At 42.8% G+C, this 23,055-nt stretch overlaps 1 protein-coding gene across 2 annotated transcripts in view; it reads right to left on the reverse strand.

The window, feature by feature from the left end:
• CELSR2 (cadherin EGF LAG seven-pass G-type receptor 2) overlaps positions 1-23,055 on the reverse strand; it is a 198,897-nt gene that overhangs the window by 87,762 nt on the left and 88,080 nt on the right. For both annotated transcript variants that reach the window (XM_033918033.1, XM_033918032.1), the window contains exons 6-8: positions 12,822-12,979; positions 10,312-10,475; positions 8,784-8,909 (exon numbers count right to left, since the gene is read on the reverse strand). In XM_033918033.1, the coding sequence (XP_033773924.1) occupies positions 8,784-8,909; positions 10,312-10,475; positions 12,822-12,979 (448 nt within the window). The remainder of the gene's footprint in view (positions 1-8,783; positions 8,910-10,311; positions 10,476-12,821; positions 12,980-23,055) is intronic.

A 23,055-nucleotide genomic window follows, 5' to 3' on the forward strand; every position in this document is an offset into this window, starting at 1 on the left:
CTTGTCAAGGAACCAACAAGAGGAGATGCCACTCTTGACCTAATCCTCAACGGATTAGGGGGACCTGCAAAAGAAGTGGAAGTAGTAGGGCCAATAGGAAACAGTGATCACAACATGATCCAGTACAAATTAGGAGTAAGTACAACAAAAGGCAAAAGAACCACAGTGACAACGCTCAACTTCAAGAAAGGGAACTATGATGCTATGAGAGCAATGGTAAGAAAAAAACTTAGAAACAGCTCAAGGAAAACAGAAACTGTAGAGCAAGCCTGGTCTCTATTCAAGGGCACAGTGCAAGAAGCACAACATATGTACATCCCCATATTTAGAAAAGGGTGCAAAAAAAACCGAACAAAAGACCCCGCATGGATAAACAATGAGGTGAAGAAAGCGATAGGAGACAAAAAAAAATCATTCCGGAAATGGAAAAAGGACCAGACTGGGGAAAACTGGGATGAACACAGGAAAAGCCAAAGAGAATGTCACCAAGTGGTTAGGAGAGCGAAAAGAGAATACGAAGAGAGACTAGCCAGGGAGGCAAAAAACTTCAAATCATTCTTCAGATATGTTAAGGGGAAGAAACCGGCGAGGGAGGAAGTAGGACCGTTGGATGATGGAGATAAAAAGGGAGTGATAAAGGAGCAAAAAGAGGTAGCTGACAGGTTAAACAAATTCTTCTCGTCAGTCTTCACAAGCGAGGACACATCCAATGTACCGGAACCCGACGTGATCTTCCATGGTGATCAAGAAGAAAAACTGTTGGCAATAGAGGTGAGCCATGAGGATGTCCTCCAACAGATAGATAGATTGAAAAGCGACAAATCACCAGGCCCAGACGGAATCCATCCTAGGGTACTAAAAGAACTAAGAAATGAGATAGCGGAAATACTCCAACGAGTTTGCAACCTATCCTTGAAAACTGGAGAGATACCGGAGGACTGGAAGATAGCAAATGTTACACCTATCTTTAAAAAGGGGTCAAGAGGAGACCCGGGAAACTATAGGCCGGTAAGTTTGACATCGGTTCCAGGCAAGATGGTAGAAGCACTGATAAAGGACAGCATCTGTGAGCACATAGAAAAAAATGGGCTGATGAAAGCGAGCCAACATGGCTTCTGCAAGGGAAGATCGTGCCAAACAAACTTACTGCACTTCTTCGAGGGGGTAAACAGCCATTTGGACAAAGGGGAACCTGTAGACATCATCTACCTTGACTTCCAAAAGGCCTTTGACAAGGTACCCCATGAGCGGTTACTTAGGAAGCTGTGGAACCACGGGGTGGAAGGGGACGTACACAGATGGGTCAAACACTGGTTGGCAGGCAGGAGACAGAGGGTTGGAGTGAAGGGTCACTACTTGGGATGGAGAAAGGTCATGAGTGGAGTTCCGCAGGGGTCTGTACTTGGACCACTGCTGTTCAATGTATTTATTAATGACCTGGAAACGGGGACGAAATGTGAAGTTATAAAATTTGCGGATGACACTAAACTCTGTAGAAGGGTCAGAACTACAGAAGAGTGTGAGGCCCTACAAAGAGACCTAAGCAAACTGGAGGAGTGGGCAAATAAATGGCAGATGAAATTCAATGTAGGGAAATGCAAGGTCATGCATATAGGGAGAAAGAACCCGATGTTCAGCTACCAAATGGGGGGATTAGTATTAGAGGGAAGTAACCTTGAAAGAGATTTGGGTGTACTGGTGGATACAACAATGAAGTCAACGGCGCAATGCGCAGCAGCCGCGAAGAAGGCGAACAGAATGTTGGGTATTATTAAAAATGGTATTACGACCAGAACGAAAGAAGTCATCCTGCCGTTGTATCGGGCAATGGTGCGCCCGCACCTGGAGTACTGTGTTCAGTATTGGTCACCGCATCTTAAGAAGGATATGGCAATACTTGAGAGGGTCCAGAGGAGAGCGACACGAATGATTAAGGGCATGGAAAACCTTTCATACACTGAAAGATTGGAGAAGCTGGAGCTCTTCTCCCTGGAAAAGCGGAGACTCAGAGGAGACATGATAGAGACCTACAAGATCATGAAGGGCATAGAGAAAGTGGAGAGAGACAGATTCTTCAAACTTTCAAAACATAAAAGAACAAGAGGGCATTCGGAAAAATTAGAAGGGGATAGATTCAAAACAAATGCTAGGAAGTTTTTCTTTACTCAGCGGGTGGTGGACACCTGGAATGCGCTTCCAGAGGATGTAATAGGGCAGAGTACGGTACTGGGGTTTAAGAAAGGATTGGACAATTTCCTGTTGGAAAAGGAGATAGAGGGGTATAGATAGAGGATTATTACGCAGGTTCTGGACCTGTTGGGCCGCCGCGTGAGCGGACTGCTGGGCACGATGGACCTCAGGTCTGACCCGGCAGAGGCATTGCTTATGTGCTTATGTGCTTATACCAGTGACCCACTCCCTGATTCTTACTCTCCTAGAGATCCCACATGAATATCCCATTTCCTCTTGAAATCTAACACGCTGCTGGCCTCAATCACCCGCTGAGGCAGCTCGTTCCAATGATCGACCACCCTTTCGGTGAAGAAGTACTTCCTAGCATCACCCTGAAATTTCCCTCCTCTGATTTTCAGCGAGTGTCCTCTGGTTACCGAGGGCCCCGTAAGACTGAAGATATCATCTTTCACCACTATACGCCCAGTAATATACTTGAAGGTTTCAATCATGTCTCCTCTCTGTCTTCGCTCCTCCAATGAGTACATCCGCAGTTTTTTTAACCTTTCTTCATACGTGAGATCCCTGAGCCCCAAAACCATCTTGGTAGCCATTCGCTGAACCGACTCAATTCTCAACATATCTTTTCGGTAGTGTGGTCTCCAGAATTGAACACAATACTCGAGATGAGGTCTCACCATGGATCTGTACAGTGGCATTATTACTTCAGGTTTTCTGCTGACAAAACTCCTACGGATACAGCCCATCATTTGTCTTGCCTTGGATGAAGCCTTCTCTACTTGATTGGCAGCCTTCATATCGTCGCTAATGATCACTCCTAAATCACGTTCCATCGTGGTCCTGGACAAGGTTTCACCATTTAGTGTGTAAGTTCTGTGTGGATTTTTCTTGCCTAGATGCATTATTTTACATTTTTTAGCATTGAAGCCTAGCTGCCAAGTTGATGACCACTGCTCGAGCTGTCTTAGGTCCTGCGTCATAAAGTCAGGCACACTGCTTTTGCCAACTATGTTGCATAGTTTGGCATCGTCGGCAAACAGTGATACTTTTCCTCTAAGTCCTTGGGTTAAATCTCCTATGTTTGCAAGTATAGTATCGTACAATACAAAGAAAAAAAAAACACAACCCCACGGATAAAACTATGAGAGCAAAGAAAGAAGAGGGGAAGGGACACAGGTCAAACCATGGCATGGAAAAATACGTATAGATACATTGTTTGATTCAAGGAAAGGGACATGTCATTTCAACCGTGGGACAATGCTTTTAGTTTCTTAGAACAGCATCGGGGTCCAGCACATGTTTTATTATGAGAGACCTGACATGGCCTGCCACACTTTGCGCTCCTTTTACTAAGGTGCTCTAGCGATTTTAGCGCACGCAGGAAATTACCGCGCGCTACGCTTCTAGAACTAACGCCAGCTCTAATGCTGGCGTTAAGGTCTAGCGCGCGCTATTCCGCGCGTTAAAGCCCTAACGCGGCTCAGTAAAAGGAGCCCTTTGTTTTATTCGTGCGTAGATTTGTTTTAAGCGAAATTTAAATTAAACGTTATTTGTCCACGCCGCGGTTTGACCTGCGTTCCTTCCCCACCTCTTTCTTTGTTTGCAAGTATGGACCAAGTTCACTCAAGTTAATTCTCCAATGCAGGATTATTGTTTCCTGAAATACAATCATGTCGGAGAGCCTGAAATTATTTTTTGGATCACTGAAGATTGCAACTACACTGATTTAAGATACATTTTTAGATATTTATCTTTAAATCATTGAATCAGTCACCCTTCTACTAATATTGATTTGATAATTCTAGTGATTAAAGATATCCTTCGAGCTATATATATATATTTTTTTTGTATTAAGCTGCTACTCTTGTTTGATGACCCTTTTAGATCTTACTTAAGTTAAAGGAATAATAATAATAATTTTATTTCTTATATACCGCTATACCATAAATTCAAAGCGGTTTACAAGTTACATACAATGAGAGTGAGAGATGTTTACAACAAGAAGTAAGAGATGCTTACAACAAGATACATACAATGAGTGTATGAGATGTTTACAAGAAGTAAGATGTTTACAACGAGATACATACCATGAGTGTATGAGATGTTTACAACAAGAAGTAAGAGATGTTTACAACGAGATACATACAATGAGTGTATGAGATGTAAGGGGAACAGAAAAAGAACTTTCTGGAATACAAATTGCAAATGGAAGAGAACCAAGATGGTTTGAATCAAAAGGAAGTATCTAGTCAGAGATTGGGGTGCAGGGGAAAACAATTTGGGTGGAATACCTTTACAAATGGGAAGAAGGATGAGTTAATCTAAAAACAAGAGAATTGGGGATTGGGATGAGGATAGCTGAGGGGGATTGGGCAAGAATTAGGAATTAGAATTTGTTAAAGAGACGGGTCTTCAGTGATTTTCTGGAGTCGGCGTAAGAAGTGGCCTCGAGAATGGGTTTTACGAGCCATGTGTTCAGTAAACAGTTGTGTGCTTTTTTATGAGAATTTTAGTTATGTGTGACTGACACATTTCTCATTCAATAGACAAAACACTTATTCCTGTTTGGAGACTGACTTTATATTAAAACAGACATGATTTTCAGAATTTTTATAGGTGCCTTGTTTAAAAATCTAAGGTATACTGTTTAAGAGTTTCATTCATCTAATCTCCCTTCATTTTAAATTGATTGCTTGAAACAAGAGATGGCCATTTTCTCTCCTGGGCCATTTCCCCTCCCCCCACCAGAAGCCACTTCTCATCTCCCTCTGGCTTCTTATTCAGACATATCACACAGAGCTCTAGAAACCAGACAGCGCTATTCTCCTTTATGTGACAGTAGAGTAGCACACATGGTGGCAGTCTGAAGAAACATTGAGGTCTGGTGGGAAAGTGAAGAGCAAAGAGTGTGACGTGTTTGTCTTTTTAACACCTTCCTTTAGTTACCTGACCCATAATCCTCGGTGAAATTAAGTAGCCATAGGCAGGATTCACTAAAGTCCCGAAATCTATCCGATTCGTGTCCTATCCATTTCCGAGTCATTGTAGCCGATCGATTCAGTAAAGCTTGTTCATGCAAATGATCCAATCGTAAACATGCCGCTATTAGCGCTGAAACCTTCTTGGTTTTGAAGCTCATAACGCATGCGCTAGCTCTTTAGGACTTCACTGCATAGAAATGGGGCATGGTTTAATCACGGATGTCATTAGCGGGCTCCGAATGCGCCTACCGCAAAGCATTGTTGTCGTAAAAAAGGCAATATAAGGAAGTCTTCTTACCAACTGTTCTTTTTCTGAAGCCTACGAATCCCAGGAGGCTGTGCGGCTCTATCTGCAGTGAAGCACAAAGCAACCACTAGCGACACCATGACGTCACATGCACGCGACAATCTAGCTGGAAGGAAGGGGGGAGGGATAGCTGGCCCTTAAAAGTTATATTTGATTTTGGATTTTTTTTTTGTTAATTGCCATTGATATATGAAATGTACAATGCGCAAGGAGAGCACGGGGTTAATCTGTGAGTTTCTCGCCATGCGCATTCCAAATCCGAGATTCACTCCCGCACTCGCTATGCGCATTCCAAAAAAATTTTAAAAATATTTCTAATGCTTAGGTACATGAAAGTTTACATATATTTAAAAGTTTAGATATATTTTGGATTTTTGGAGGGGTAGATATATATTTTTAATGGAGTTCTTAACATGCACGCATCAGTTGCTAGGCAGAAATAGTCGGCGAGGATGTAAACAACTGGTCCTCAGCAGTCGTAACTTTTTGGACAGGAAAGGCCAGTCGGTTTGGACGAAATGGTTTCATGAATCGACGCGTTAAGAAATTTAGTTATATACATAAACTATTTATTTCATGGTACCTGATATGCCACAATCCATTAAAGCAGGGGTAGGGAACTCCGGTCCTAGAGAGCCATATTCCAGTCGGGTTTTCAGGATTTCCCCAATGAATATGCATTAAAAGCAGTGCATGCAAATAGATCTCATGCATATTCATTGGGGAAATCCTGAAACCCGACTGGAATACGGCTCTCGAGGACCAGAGTTCCCTACCCCTGCATTAAACATATCAAAGTGGTTTAGAATGCAAAAGATAATCAGAACATGCAAACATATTTCACATTATGAAGTTCAACTAATAAACATATTTTTAAAAATAAACACCCCAATAGAAACAAGAGGAAGAGGAGTCTAAAGCAGAAAAATAAATTAACTTTAGACACTGACTTACAGAGATACAAAAGAGAATTCAGGTAATAAAATCTAATAGAACTATATCAATTATCTCATAAGCTACAAAATATTTATTTAAAAATGTATATACCGCATATAACTATGTGGTTTCCATATCATATACATAAAATTTTGTTTCCCTGCGATTACCACATATAACATAGACATGTCTAAACAACATCATTAATCGTCCCTGTTATAAACAGGAATAGAGCACAAATATGACAATCTCTACCTCAGAGATTCAATAATATATCTCTATTGCATTCTTGCACTGTACTCTGGTAAATCTACACTGTTCTTCGCTGTATAAACACATTTACTGAATATGTACAGTTCTCATTGTATCTTCGCTGTAAATGTACAGTCTCTTACACTGTAAACCGCTTTGAACTGTTTGTGGTACTGCGATATATAAAAATAAAATTATTATTATTATTACTAAACTGTATCTCCATAAATTGCACAGTAAGTCGCCTCGAACCTTTTTAGGCAAAGCACAACTCATAAATCTCAGATTAGATTAGATTATTCAAATCATTATAAGGCCCTAAATGCACACACTTTCCATCACTTTCATCCATATGCCTCAGTAAACCATCGTGTCTTCAGCTATGACTTAAATTCACAATATGACGCTGCTTTACGTAATTCTGTGGGTAAAGAGTTCCAAAGTTTCAGTGCCATACAACTGGAAGCCAGGTGGTGTGATGAGTCCAACCATACTCTTTTAAAAGAGAGGACTATCAAAAGAATTTCTTGGGAAGATCGTAATGACTGAACTGGTTGATAGGGAATCAGCAGGTTATAAAGATATGCTGGATTGCCTGTATAAAAGGCTCGATAAGTTATTATCAGAATCTTGAATAGGATATGCTCCCTTTAAAGGGAGCAAATGTTGCTGACATGCTTTTTAGACTTTACGTTATCCAAAAGGCTGATAGTGGTATTCTGTACTAACTGCAGACACTTTTACCTGATATTGTGGTTGTCCAACCAGTAAAGAATTACTATAATCTGTCCTAGGTATTACTAAAGTATGCCACAAAATCTTAGAAGAGTGCATAGCCCAAAAATACTTAAATGAGTGAATTTAGCTAAGATAGCAGAACTAACTTTTTATCACCTTCAACATGTAGGAAGAGAACACCAGCTTAGAGGTTTTAACTTGTATAGCACGATTAGCCATCCACGGTGCAAAAGGAAGCGAGACCCAATTAGAAATCCAAAGTTCCTCGCACTTAATTGGGTTCAAAACCATGTAGTTATTATCTAACCATAACCATAACCATAACTAGATTTGCTCTAACCTCTCCTCTAAATTGGCTTAAAATGCAATACCTATCAATAATTGGCCTCATCAGCGCATTAATTACTGGTTACGCACGTATCTGCTCTGTGTACCTAATTCATCTCACATGCAGCTCCAAAGGGAACATGGCCAAGGGAGAGGCATTCCCAGGATTTAGGTGCAGAGCCATAGAATATCCTATGTATCACACGTAGAGAGTCATACGGAGCTTTCACTTTCAGTTGCAGTTTTCACACTGTGCGCTAGCCCGGAAGAAGTTTTGTCTATGAATCACAAATTTTTATTATTTTATACAACGTTGTTCTCCGTATGACTCTCTATGTGTGATACATAGGATATCTCGGAACCCCTGAGGAAGGAGGGCATCTCCGAAACAGACCGTGTTGGGTCCGTACTCCATGTATATGAGAGCCATGTTTTTGGATTACAATTTCGTCTAGACTTGTAATAAACATTCCTGTACCTTGTACATTCCTCTCTGCAGTCTTTTTTTGTTTTTGGTGTTCGCCTTTTACTGCAAACCCGCTGGATTTTTCTTTGTTGAGCCAGAGAATACTTCCATTTCCACCCCATTTACTAAGCCACGATAGAGGTTTCTACTGCAGTCCGGAGCACTAAATGCTCTGATGCTTATAGAATTCTTATGAGTGTTGGAGCAGCATTGGAGCATTTAGAACAGGGCATGAGAAAGATTTGCATACCAAGAAGGCAGTGCAGGCAAATCTCTCTCATGCATATTCATTGTGGATATCCTGAAAACCTGGCCTGCCGGTAGATCTTGAGGACCAGAATTGGGCAGCCCTGATTCAGAATTTTGGACCGCAGTAGAAACCTCTACTGCCGCTTAGCGCAAACATTTACACCAGCGCTTGGCAGAATATATTTTGTGATATCTTCATTTTGCTAACTGTTGACCCGGAGATACAACTGTGCAAATATAATTGTTCTGCTTTCTGTGCCTGGCCTGGCTGAGACCATTCAGTTTCAGGTGGGCAAATCTAAACACTGGAATGTATTCTAACATCACCCCGTACCTTTCTGGCAGTTCTGGCCTCCGTACCCCAGGGGGCACTCGCAGCTGAAGCTGTCCCATTTGTTCACACATGTACCCCCGTTGCTGCAGGCATTGCTGTCACAGAAGTTCCTCTTGGCAGAGCACCCTTGGGTGGGCAAAGATACAAAAACAGGCATTTGTTTTAGATGAAAGGGCATGATGTCTTAAAAATTGAATTTCAGAAGTCACAGGCATACTGAACTCTTATGATTTTAAAACATGAGGTTGATATTCAAAAACAGTTCACTGGAGAAAAGTTAAAATGAGGAGGAATCAGAGGCATAGATGTCCACCTGTTATTAGGTTAAAGTAGTCCAGGATGTGTCGACTGTGATATAGGAAGCCTAAATATCCAAATACAAAGATATCCAGATATCTTGAACCAGCTATATTCAGCAACACTGACTGGCACAGATTTCTTTTTGAATATCCATGGATAACAGTAGAAATAGACTTGCATCTGTGAAGAGAAATCTGATGCTGGAATGTTGCTACTCCTTGGGTTTTGGCCAGGTACTAGAGACCTGAATTGGCCACCATGAGAACAGGCTACTGGGCTTGATGGACCTTTGGTCTGACCCAGTAAGGCTATTCTTATGTTCTTACTACTTGTCATTTCTATAGCGCTCCTCGACGTATGCAACGCTGTACATTAAAACATTGAAGAGTCAGTCCCTACTCAGTAGAGCTTACAATCTAATCAAACAAGAAAAGTAGGGGGTTAGGGAGTTTCTCAGACATGGATGCTTTACAAGTGAGTGATGATCATACGTTAGAATGAGACATTTGAATGACTGACTGAAATAACAGCGTCCACCGATAGGGCTTGAGCAATTCATGTCTTAGAACTGTCTGCTTCTGATATGGATATAAACCACCAAAAGTGGGAAGGACACAAAACCCATGAGAGCAATGTAGGATACCAGAAGAGGGGGGGGATTAATAATGGACTTCCAAATCAAGGAGGAAAACAACAGATTACATTACAATTAGTGATTTCTATTCCGCCATTACCTTGCGGTTCAAGGCGGATTACATCCAAACTAAAACAAGAATTACATTTCAACTTGAAGTAATAGATTAAACGATGAGAAAAAATTTTAAGGGCGAATTATGGGTTTTAGATAATGTTTGGTAACTAGAAAAATTAGAGAGTACTAAGGGTTTATAGAGTGTTGGATGTTGGGGGTTAGGATTGTTGTGCTGGATAGGTTTAACGTGTTTTTTTGAAGAGTATGGTTTTAATTTCTTTGGATCCAACATATAATATGCAGAATTACTTGATCTTGAACCAATGTAAGAATTATCCAGAAATGATGTAGCTGAGCTTTTTAGACTCTCCTTGAAGTGTCTGTGTGGGTCACACCGAAAGGAGGGAATTGTGTAGTGTGGAAAACTCATGTGCATCCTGGATAATTCTCACCGGAAGATGGGTTTGGAAAGGCCCACCGGTCTGTCACTTCCTCCCCCCCCCCCATAAAGTAAAAAAGGAAACACAACAGTTATACCTGGAACAGTTCCATTGTTGGCAATGAAGTCTGCCATGTCCACCTGCTGGTTATCAATCAGTAGGTTTTTCATACAGCCCACAAACTGCCGGTTTCGGATGGGGAAATTCTCTGGAAGGTTTGGAACACCTCCAAGGAGTAACGGGCCCGTTAAATCCAAGGACCTAGAGAAAGCACGATACACTTGAAAATCCAAGGTTGTCTTCTCAGAAATGGCAACGTGACAGCAGATACACATCATGCAGCCTGTTTCATTTGACAGTATGCTCTGCCTATTGCAAACCTGTAGACCTGGGGTGTCAAACTGCACTCTTAGATGGCTTCAAATCAGTCCCGCTTGCAAGGATATCCCTAATAAATATGCATCAGAGAAGTTATTATAAAAATTAAATTCAATCAGATAATAACTTTTTAATAAAGATAATATATTTTTCTCAAACCACATGAATCATCAAACATCATACAATAAGGAGTCTACATTTTTTTTTTTTAGTTCAAAATATTTTTATTGATTTTATAGGTATAAAATAAATAACAACAGGCTTCCGAGAAAGCCCAACAAGAAAAGAAGTGGCAGCTCCTTTCAAGTACATCACCACAATAAGATAATATATCGGTATCAAACACAAAGCGGGCACACAATTCATGAGGATCCAGTGTATTCATCCTTCTCCTGCATCCCAGTCGTTTCTTTAGATGATTCAGGCATCTTCAAGGTGATGAGTAGAAAAGTTGTAATGGAGAGCTGTAGAAAATCCGACCGATGGGAACGGGCGGAAACTAAAGACTGGGGATTAGGGGGAAGCAGGGGGAAATGGGTAGGGCTCGGGCATGCCCAGTGGGGCCTGGGCACTGCACGTGCTCAGAGAAAAAAAAAAAAATCTCTCTGAGGTATTGGAGAGCTTATCCGTAAATTGGGAGCTGTTGGGACAACACCCATATGTGGCTGACTCATCCTGCTTGTCCTAGGAGAACCATAGATTACAAAAGCTATGTAAAACCAATTATCATAAATGTTGAAGGGGTCACTGATGAGTCCTGAGAATGCAGTAGATATTAAACACCAATGAGAAATGCAAATGAGTAAATCAATTAGATGAATGAAATTATGCAGGTAAAGGTCTAATAAATATTATTAGTTCAAAGGTCTTGAGTGCAGTAATCCAATAGTATCGACCATGTTTTATTATAAGTGGAGAGTGATTTAGAGCGTTCTGCCAAATGTCGTTCATATTTAACATGAAGACAAACCGAATTCCACCAATGAGTGAAGCTGAGATTAGAGAAGTCTTTCCAATTTTGCAAAATTAATTGAATAGCTAGAAATAGCAAAAGGGTCAAAAGGTGATCATGATACAAAGATAAAGGTGAGGATAGTGCTGAGAATCCCAGAATTAACACATCTATTTGATATTTCATGTATGGTAAGAGTAAGATTCATGTGGTTTGAGAAAAATATCTTTATTAAAAGTTATTATCTGATTGAATTGAATTTTTATAATAGCTTCTCTGATGTTTTTGAAATTGACATTTTGGAGCTATCCCGATCATTTTAATAAATATGCATGAGCTGTATTTACATGCACTGCTTCAGTCTTATGCAATGTATCTCATGCACCCTTGCGGCCCTCCAAGATTGCAGTTTGACACCCCTGTCATAGACCATGTTGGGTCTCCAGTTTCCTGCCCTCCCCCAGGTAAGGATCTTGCCTGCTTATTTGCATGTTCTGCAATTCCAGCCCGCTATCTCTGCTGGTAGGGTTGTCTGTGCACCCACCGCCTCGCAGTGAAGAAACACTTCCTTCCATTACTCTGAGTTTCCCCCCTTCCTGTCTCGTATCATGGCTCCTTATTCTTAAACATTCTTTCAACTTTCATTATGTATGCTTGTTGGAATCCGACTAGAAATGTTGATAGAGCGGAATGGAAATTTTTTTAAATAAATAAAACCAGAAACAGAACCTGCTTCTTCTGATGCACCTAGATTCATGCTGTACAAATTCGTCATTGTTAATAAGCTGCAACCCACACTAATCTGGGGGATGTCTGAGAAATGCGAACTACCTGAGGATGACTCAGTTCAGCATCTCCTGCATTAAAGTTCTAATGCACTTGAGCTGCGTATAATTAAGGCATGAAATAAAATAGCATTTCTATAAAAGAACTCAAAAGAAATGGAAGGATATGGCAGGCAGCATAAAAACACGCTTTAGCTGCCAAGCAATGTAGACTTTCACTGTTTAAAGAGTGATTAGCTTTCCTATGAATTTGGCGTGAGAAAAACACCCTGGCAGGAATGAAACACTGGCTGCCCCACATACTCTTGTTTACCTTTGGGTCTGCTGGCCTGCCCGGGGTTAGAACTTGCAAATCAGAGGATGCATGCTCTACCCAAAAGGGCATCGGGTTCACACTGCAATTTTCGTTAAGTAGGCAGAGAGCAGGAGAGGCGAATACTTGAGCAAATAAATCCCTTGAAAGAGCTGAGAATCCCTTTGCCGGGCTCTTACTTTTTGCTGCCTGACTGCATCCCTTGCGCCGAGCAGGAATAGCTCCCCAGCTTGTCCCCGAACCGCAGGGCAACTGCCGTGTCACAATCATCCACTGTTACTACAGCAACCTTCTGGTCCGAGGGCCCTTGTGGGACTCCGGATTTTCCAATGATAGGCTATGAGAAGAATAACGAGAGCAGTTAAAAAAAAACCCCCAACAAGAAGTGATAAGCGAGTGCTGGTACACAAAGGAAAAAAAAGGCAGACACACTTCACAGGATGACCAGATGGGAGAAGGGGTAAAACGCGGACCTCGCGGATCTAAAAATGCACGTCCTTAAGGACACTTTTGTGTCCTTTTACATAGCATTGACAAGTCCGCCTTCGCTTTCCCTGCAGCTCAGCTCAGGCCCCCGACTCCCTCGCGGACCTCATGGATCTGAACTGCACGTCACATCCTTAAAAATCCGAGGTCCGCACCACTTTTAGTCTGGCTCTGACAGAGCTCTATGACAATTTAACTCTGACGGATCCTAATGCTTTACCCTCCCTATGCTAGGATCCGTCAGAGTTAAATTGTCATAGAGCTCTGTCAGAGCCAGAGACTAAAAGTGGCACGGACCTGAAAAGTGGCGCGGACCTCGGATTTTTAAGGACGTGCGGTTTTAGATCCGTGAGATCCGTAAGGTCCATGAGGTCCGCGTTTTACCCCTTCCCACCAGAGGGCTCCCTCCCCTTCCCTTCCAGGTTGAGACGGTCCTAATTTTGCTCTGCTGCATGTGTGTGGAGGTGTAACTGAACCCAATACAGACTTGGCCTGTCCTGAAGCAATCTGGAGTCATTTGGTAACCCTGAGTGATATCGTCCCTGCACTTAAACAAAGCATGAAGTTGCAGGTTATACTTCGCACATGTCTAGGGTTACGAGATGTCCGGCAGGGCTGGGGGCAGAAGAAGACGGGGGTGGGGAATGGAACGGAACAGGGCCATGTCTCTGGGTTTCTCCGTGGACAAATCTGGTAACCCGACATATGTCTGTGGTAGTAGGGCGGATTCAAAAGAATTTCACTGGCTTCTTGTTGGACTATTCAGCCAGTGCCTACCAAAGCCCAAAGGCACACATCATGCACTGTTTTTTAAAGATACAAAGCTGCCAAGGGGCCAACCCACATGGGACGGGATTCAGGGTCAGCCCCCCCAGCCAGCCCATTGCTCAGAACATTAGGGGTGTTTTGTTCCATCTCCTCCCTTGCAGGGAAGAAAAGGAAAAGAGGGAGCCTGAGCACAGAACAGCTCCTCTGCTTCCTCATCTGTTTCTCTTCTTCTGTTGCCCTAACCCTGGCTTGCCTGTCCCCTTTCCCAGCTCCACATCCTTTTTGTCTACAAATTAAGCCCTGCCCTTGGCAATTTTATAAATGCCTAGTTCTATTCCATGCATCCAACAGGCTTACAAAATGATCCTCTCAGAAGGGCAGGAATGTAAACAGACTCCTATTTTCAGATCTGTCTCTTCCTCACTCACTCACTCCAAGGATGCCTAATACTTGGGTCTCCTCATCATATAGATCTTTCTCTATCAGCTCCAAATCCCTTTAAGCCAGTGGTCTCAAACTCAAACCCTTTGCAGGGCCACCTTTTGGATTTGTAGGTACTTGGAGGGCCTCAGAAAAAAAATAGTTAATGTCTTATTAAAGAAATGACAATTTTGCATGAGGTAAAACTTTCATAGTTTATAAATCTTTCCTTTTGGCTAAGTCTTAATAATAATATTGTAATGTACAGCTAAAGAGACATATAATCAAGAAACTGTTTTATTTTACTTTTGTGATTATGATAGACATACCGAGGGCCTCAAAATAGTACCTGGCGGGCCTTTGTGTTTCTGCCTCCTTCACGTGCTCTTGTTTAAAAAGAGAGTTTCAAACTTTACAAAACAATAAAACTGTTCCCAAATGCAAACATTTATGGTCCTAATAGCTGGGCTTCGGGTGACGTTCTGGCACCTCTCACTCTCCCGTGTGGAGTTTGCAAATGTCACCAGATCCCCTGGAAGCCAATTAATACCATGTTGTACACAGGGAGGGGTCATGTATTCTGGACACAATATGGATGTCCTCAGATAACACTTGTAGGTAAATACACATGAAGATGGATTCTATTCTAACCCACCTCCTTCAACTAATAGGTGCTAGCCTGCAACACCTCCCTTATCCCCCCTCCCCAGCTTTTGATTTGGCAGGCAGCTTAGAATAAATCAATGAGATAAAGGAATTCCTCTCCAATGAAGTCAGCATCAGACTGACCCGCCCACCCAAGCCCACTCTTCCTGAACCAGTATGAATGAGATCCGTGCAACAGAGAATGCCAGGCTTCGCACACTGGTTAGCTCTGCTTTAGTGCACAATTTTGTGGGCACCCTACGTAAAAATGGGTCTGCCATTCAAGCTATGTACAGAGTTTAACATACAACAGTGTAAAGCACATTTAAAACCATGGTAATGAGGCTAGTGGCTATTCAGCGCAGATGCAGGGAAGTGCACAGAAGACCAAATGTCCAGGCACGACACGGGGCCTTAACATCAGGTCTGAGGTGTAAAAAGCTTGAAATTTCTATGGTGACATTAGAAAGGCTTGCGTGCCTGTTTCTTTCCTTCAATCTGAGTACAAGGATTGCAACTGTTTTAAAAGTAGAGTTTCCCAAGTCAGTCCTGGAGTACCCCCATCCTGCTGTCCATGGAGAACCTATGTTACAGGTAAGTAACTACACTTTTCAGGATTTCAAAAGTAAATATGTATACACTGCCTCCATACGATGACCTACTCAGTGGCGTAGTAAGGGGAGGGGGGTTGAGGGGGCGGTCCACCCCGGGCACCATGTTGGTGGAGGTGCTGGCATCCCTCCTCCTCTCTGCCACCCCGCCTCTTCACGTGCACACCCTCTTCCCTTCCCCCATACCTCTAGTTGAAGCTCTTGTTCGCGGCGGTCAACAACGTGCTCTTCGTCACCCTGTTGGCTCTCCCGCTGACATCACTTCTGGGTGCCGCACACAGGAAGTGACATCAGCGGAAGAGCCAACAGGATCATGAAGAGCATGTTGTTGGCCCCCGCAAGCAACAACTTCAACTAGAGGCAGAAGGGAAGGAGGGGGGCGCTGGCAGGCGGGAGCAGGGAAGGAGCGGGGGTGGGGGGGACAGAGATGAGGGTGGGGGAGGGGCGCCACCGCCCCAAATGTCTCTCATCCTCGCTACCCCACTGTACTGGTCCATCAAACCCAGTATCCTGTTTCCAATAGTGGCCAATCTAGGTCACAAGTACCTGGTAAGATCCCAAAAGAGTAAAACAGATTTTCTGCTGCTTATTCTAAAAATAAGCAATGGATTTTCCCAAGTTCATCTTAATAATGGCTTATGGAGTTTTCTTTAAGGAAATGATCCAAACCTTTTTTTTTTTTTTTTTTAAACCCTGCTAAGCTGTTTTTTACTACATTCTCCAGCAACAAATTCCACAATTTAATTACACGCTGAGTGAAGACATACTTTCTACATGCTTGATTTTTATGTTATCCAGTTCATTTTTCACAGCCAGTAAATTTGCACATGTGCCAATAAAAAAAAATTTATACAGACGAACATGCTGCCAAGTGAATGCAACACAATACTGGCACTGCAGCCTGGTAGCCAAACACAAGATGGAAAATCTACAATTAACTTCTCTTTGAAAATACTGGGCTAGATGGTGCTGCCAGCCACTGAATGTTATCTGTCAATCCCTCCTACAGACTCATCTATCCTGCCTCACTGCAGGACCCACAAACTGAGAAACCACACAGACACTTTTTTTACTTGTGGAGGGGGGAAAGGGTTAATTTTCAGCCTAACTAGGCGACCCCTGATTCTGCTCAGGGACAAACTTTTGAAAATGGACCTCTTCAGGCATTTCTATAGAAAAAGTAAGTGGGCACAGCAAGAGGATGAGAGAGGAATCACAGAAAATGGAGAGGGGAGCATGCAAATTGGAAAAGGGACAAACTGAAAACTAATAGCAAAGACAGAGAAAGATTACTGTATAGACCTGAGAGAGCATGGGTGGGAGGAGTTGAGAGCACCCCTGGCAGTTGGCGACTGATGCCGGGCACTGACAGGTGATTGTGTATTTGTGGTGGATTAAGCTAATAAAGAAGGATAAAGGAGATGGGGGGTGGCGGAGGACATTATTTAAAGCAACTTGATCAGCAAACATGGAAAGGGGTCTAATAAAAGCATGAATGCTGGCAACCACTGCAAAGACACATGGGGAGAAAGGACAGGGGGTCCAAGGGGTCATTGTTATTCACCAGAGGCGTGGCCATGGCAACTGGTCCAGGCAGCACTCGCCGGCCCTCTCCAGGCTCTGAGTAAGCTCCATCGTGTTCAATAAGTTCCCATGTTTTCACCCCTTTCATTTTCTCGGCTGGAAAAGAATAAGTGAGTCTCGCCTCATCGCTCTCCTCTCCACCTTCCGAGAGCAATGGGGGCCCCCATGCAATAGGCTAGAAATGTCTTTGAAATTCTCTGCACAGACCCTCCAAAAAGAAGGTCTACAGTAAGAAACTCTGGAGTTGAGTAATTATCAGCTAAAAAGGGAAAAAGTATTTCCCTGTTTCTCCCTCTCTATCTATCCACTTCTCTTAATGTCTCTTCTGGTCCCTTTAAAGTCTTTCTTCTCTCCCTTCCATGTTCCCTCCCTTCATCTCTCCCCCCTCCCCCCTTCCCTTCCACACATATCAACATTTTATTTGAATCTCACACATTATACCCTCCCAATCCCATATCATATTATTCTTCTATAAAAAAAAAAGTGTCTAATCATTCGAATATTCAATCAATGGCCCCACATTTTTTTAAACTTGTTATAATTTCCTTTTTGCATAGCAAGAATTTGTTCCATTTTATAAATATAACATATAGAATTCCACCAAAAAGTATAGTTAAGTCTTGTATAATCTTTCCAATTTCTAGTTATATTCTGAATGGCAACTCCTGTCATAATCATTAGTAATTTATTATTATTTGCTGAAATTTGACTCTTTGCTCTCATCAATATTTTTTCTTATTAAGATATTTCATTTATTAAATAAATTAGAAAGGTACTCATCTCTTTAGAAAAGCATAGCAGGGGCTCTTCACCAACATAGGCTATGTTGGCTTTATCAAGGTATTTTCCCCTTTATTATGCCAGTTCCGTGAAACACTATTGGCAGTATTCATGGAACTGGCATAATAAAGGGGAAAATACCTTGATAAAGCCCCCTGGGCGAAACATAGCCTATGTTGGTGAAGAGCCCCTGCTATGCTTTTCTAAAGAGATGAGTACCTTTCTAATTTATTTAATAAATGAAATATCTTAATAAGAAAAAATATTTATAAAAAAATATATATAAAATATCAAGACCGATGAAGACTTTAGTGCAAATTACTCTGTGAATGAAATGCTCTCACAGCTTGCACCGCTGAGACGGTGAATAATATTTCAATCTAAGGTTGTATGTGTTTTACTATTGGAGTTTAACCTTGGAAAAACATATTTTTATTGCCTTATATATTTGTATCTCTAATTCTCAGCCACTTCTTAGGCGGCGGCTGAGACTGATATCCTATACAGAATCTTCCCCTTTGTTTGTCTATTAATTTTCGATGGTTTATATTTGTTTTTAATTATATCTTAATATCTATCCCTGAAAGAGCCCGAGGGCAAAATGTTACCATGTAGGTTCTTTGTTAATAGATCACACACTTCTTGATACATCTGATTTGCTTTGTGTCTTCTACCTGCAGGGAATCTGTGCCAGCTTTCTCCACAGGTGAATTTTTCCACTAGTGACAAGGCTTGGTGTAACCTCACCTGCCCCTTGGAATTCCTTCAAATAATACAAGTCAAATCATCTATGCTGTAGCACAGCACAAGTGATTTAGCCACATTGAGAGAGTGTAAACTTTCAGAGACTCCCAACTGCACACTTAAAATGGTGTTTTATTTACTGGTGGAGACCGCCCTCTTTCTTTTCACCGTCCCTGAGAACGATCTGCACCCTTTTTTATGCACAGGGCTTGACATCCAGGGGACGATAGCTAAGAAGGGTACAAGAGGATTTTGAATCAAATTATGCCTATATAGATCAGCCCTTCGGCGTTGCATTGACACCTGTTTAACAAAAGGACTGCTCCCCTAACCTCAAAACCCGACTACAATTCTGCCAGGAAAACCTGTTTCAAATTTCACTGCTGCTCATTCTGATCTTTGGCAAGTCACTTAACCCTTCGTTGCCTCAGAAACAAAATTAGATTGAGAATCCTCCAGGGTCAAGGACATACCTAGTGTACCTGAATATTACTCACCTCGAGCTATTACCAAAAAAGGTGTGAGCACATGAATAGTTCCTCTCTAATAAACACCATCTAATATAATAAAACCCTTACCGCACATGCGCAATAGAAAATCCATGTTCCCTGTGTCCGTGAGATCTGCCTCCGTGCCGAATTCGATTTCCGGTGCATGGGGCGGCTTGCGACGGCTTACAGTGAATGCAGCGATTTCAGCGGCGGTGGCGATTTGACTCCTGCGCTGCCGCTGCCAGGACGCCTCTTCTCACCTCCGGACCAGCAAAAGCAGCAGCTGTGGGGCATTTGCTAGACCGCCCCATTTCAACAATGCGAGGTGAGCCGGCCTAGCAAAAGCCCCAAGGCTGCCTAGACTACTGGATGCTGGACAGGGGGAGCAGAGAAGAGGTGCTACTGAACAGGGGGGGGGGAAAGGAAGGAAGAAGGCCTACTGCTGGACAGGGGGAGCAGGGAACAGGTGCTGCTGGACAGGGGGGGAGGTAAAAGAAAGGGAGAAGGCCTACTGCTGGACAAGGGAAGCAGGGAAGGGGTGCTACTGGACAGGGGGGGAGGTAAAACGAAGGGAGAAGGGCTGCTGCTGGACAGGGGGACCAGTGAAGGGGTGGTGGTGGACAGCCAAGGAAAGAGAGACATAGAAAGAAAGACAGACAGCGGCCAAGGAGAGAAAGAAAGAAAGACAGACAAACAGAAACCGGCCAAGGAGAGAGAAAGAAAGAAAGACAGACACACGCATCTATTCTAGCACCCATTAATGTAACGGGCATAAAGACTAGTAGCGTAACATAATCTGCTTAAAAAGAAAAGGATGGTTCCAAACACAGTGGCATAGTAAAGGGGGGTGGACCGCCCCAGGCACCATCTTGGGAATGCCGGCACCTCTCCATCCCCCATGAACAGCAGGCCGGAGAAGCTGCTCGCTCTGGCGAAGATTTAAAGAGGTACGGGGGTAGGAAGAGAGGGCACGGGAGCACGGAAGGAACAGGGGGCGGTACAGAAGGAGTGGAGAGGAGGGCACGGGGGGGGGGGGGGGAGGCCACTATCCTAGGACCCTCACTATGCCACTGCCCCAGAGTATTCTAGCGGGGCCACTCACATACATGTGCTGTGCGGACTCCCTGTACCTACTCACTGTTGGGACACAAAGATAAGAAACGCAGCCAAAGAGTTAAATTGCTTGGAATGCTGCTTCGCTCAGCCTTCTGCATGCGCCACTAGAGCTGAAGAACCCTGGGGAGTTTGGAGTTTGCTTCAGTGAACCTTTTTCCACGGGGTGGGGGGTAGTGAAGGAAGGATAACGTGGAAGTGAGCTTATTTATGATATATGGGTTTCACTCGTTGAGTGCTCATAGCATTAGGTGGGAAATAAAACGGGAGTAATAAATTAAAGCATCCGGAGATGGATCCTTTCTGAAAGCACAGAAGCTTGTACGGCTGAGCTTCCTGTGACTCTGAATCTGAAAACAGTCTGTGAGATGCTCACCAGTTAAAACAAAACGGTGGGTTCTGGTTCCCACCTTGACTAGGGCACAGTCTGTCCTGATACCATTTAATGTAAGGGAGTTCCCCAGGAGAACGCCCAAATTTGTCAGAGCAGCTCCTGAACATCCTCATGTGGACACCAATCCTGGTCTGAGTTTGGCCACAATCCAGGGAACAGACTCTCAGTCCCATGTGCCGCCTCGCCTATATGCTGGTGATGTCATGGGGAAGGGGCAGAGGTACATGGGAAGCCACGACAAATGACAGGCGGCTGGAACTGCCACACTCTCCTCCTCCTCCACCTGCTCTTTAGAAACACTGTCACCAAGCAACACGATGCTCCAGCAATTCGGAAGAATTAAAGGGGAGGGGGGGGTCGCCTCCTCTCTCAGAGGTTTCCAAGTAGAATTGAAAGCTGAAGGTGAACACTCTGCTATAGACGATCTCTTACACCGTTGATAGCCAGATTCATGTCTCTTGCCGGAATTTTGTACAATCTCTGATTAGCTGGCCAAGGTGGAACACCCCTCCCTCCTCCACAAATCCAGAGAATGGCGACAGCGAGGAGGAATCAGAAGAAACAAATACAAAGGTAACAGAGAATGAGACCCTGATATTCAGCCAGAGGAAGGCGACCTGGCTACCTCCTGCAAGCCGCAACGATCCCAGATAGTCAATGCCGGGGCTGTATCTGACCACTGGCATCGATGATCCAGGTCAAAGTTCACCGCCTCAGACTTAACTGGACAAGCTGATATTCAGTGGCTGGTTGGCAATGGCAAAGTGGTGAAAGATAGGCCTGCTTTTTAGGTGGATCTATCTAGTCACTAGCTGGATAGCCTTAGCTGGCCAGCCATAGCAGCCAATTCAGAGGTACCTAATACAAATAACAAGGAATTAGTATTTAAAAGAAAAGTAATTAGAACTAACTCACAGTGGTCAATAAGAGGAGAAAAGTATAACAGACGATAGAAGAGCAAAGAGAAGGTGGATTATCAGAAGAACAGAACTGGCAGGTGCCCCCATCCACTTTGCCTTATTTATTTATTTATTTGTTTAGATTTCTATCCCATTCTCCCGGAAGCTCAGAACGGGTTACAATTGACATTCACAATAAAGTTACAGGACAATAAAATTATAAGCATTCGAAGAAGAGAAAGGTGAGAAAACGTAGCGAGAGAAGGGGAGGGGGAACATGGGAAGGGAGGAGGGGAGAGATGGGGGAGTGGGAGGGGAGCAAGGAATTAAAGGAAGGGGAGAAGGGAACAGGAGAGTGGAAGGAGAGAGGGAGAAAGTAGGGAAGCTAGGAGCACTGTTCAATTGAACAGATGGGTCTTCAGCGTTTTCCGGAAGGTCATCGGCGAGTCTTGTGATCTTATCTGGGAAAACAATTGGTTCCAAAGCAATCCAAACACAATCATTAAAGATAAGTATGTTGCTCTGGAACATGCTGAGAGGGATGTCTAACCCAAAAAAATACTCTAAAGTGGTTAAATTCTGGTTAAGAACTAATTAAACAGAAAGATGTAAAAAAAAGGAACGTGTATAAAGTATTCATAAAGAAAAAGAAACTGATGTCCCAAAAATATTGTGGGCTTATATATACTTGCTTATATATCGAGTGAAACTCACATACAGTCAGAAATCTGTAATCAGGCCAAGAACCGGGATTCCTATAGCCAGACCCACCACCCAATCACTCTGTATGGAATATTTTTTTCGTAAATTTTTCTGTTCATTTGTATATTTATAGTATGGAAAAAACTTTCACTTAGCTTTGAGAAAGTGAGAGGTCCCGACATGGACCACGTTACGAAAAACTGTGTCAAGGAACCCCAAAAAGAGCTTCTAACTTTTCAAAGCACCAAAGGTCAGGCAGTGTGATGTCAAAACGTATTATTCTGTCATATGAAGTTCTCAAAAAACGCTGCTGATCTAATCGCAATACTGCTTCAATTGGTGTGGTGTATGTGAATTTCACTCGATATCTAAGCAAGTATACATAAGCCCACAATATTTTTTGGAGATCAGTTTCTTTTTCTTTATAACATATTCATTTTACCATTCTCCTATTTAGAAGTTTAGTCTAAGGTTTACCTATTTATTTTTCTTTTTTTTTTTGACTAAAGTATTCATAAGCCATGCAGAAATGTGTCATAACAGACTGTGTCTGGTGCACAAATACAGTATCGAATTATAAACAAAATTTAATTACATAGTAACATAGTAGATGACGGCAGATAAAGACCCGAATGGTCCATCCAGTCTGCCCAACCTGATTCAATTTAAATTTTTTAATTTTTTTCTTCTTAGCTATTTCTGGGCAAGAATCCAAAGCTTTACCCGGTACTGTGCTTGGGTTCCAACTGCCGAAATCTCTGTTAAGAAAATAAATA

Source organism: Geotrypetes seraphini, chromosome 13 (assembly GCF_902459505.1).
Source record: "Geotrypetes seraphini chromosome 13, aGeoSer1.1, whole genome shotgun sequence".
Lineage (NCBI taxonomy): Eukaryota > Metazoa > Chordata > Amphibia > Gymnophiona > Dermophiidae > Geotrypetes > Geotrypetes seraphini.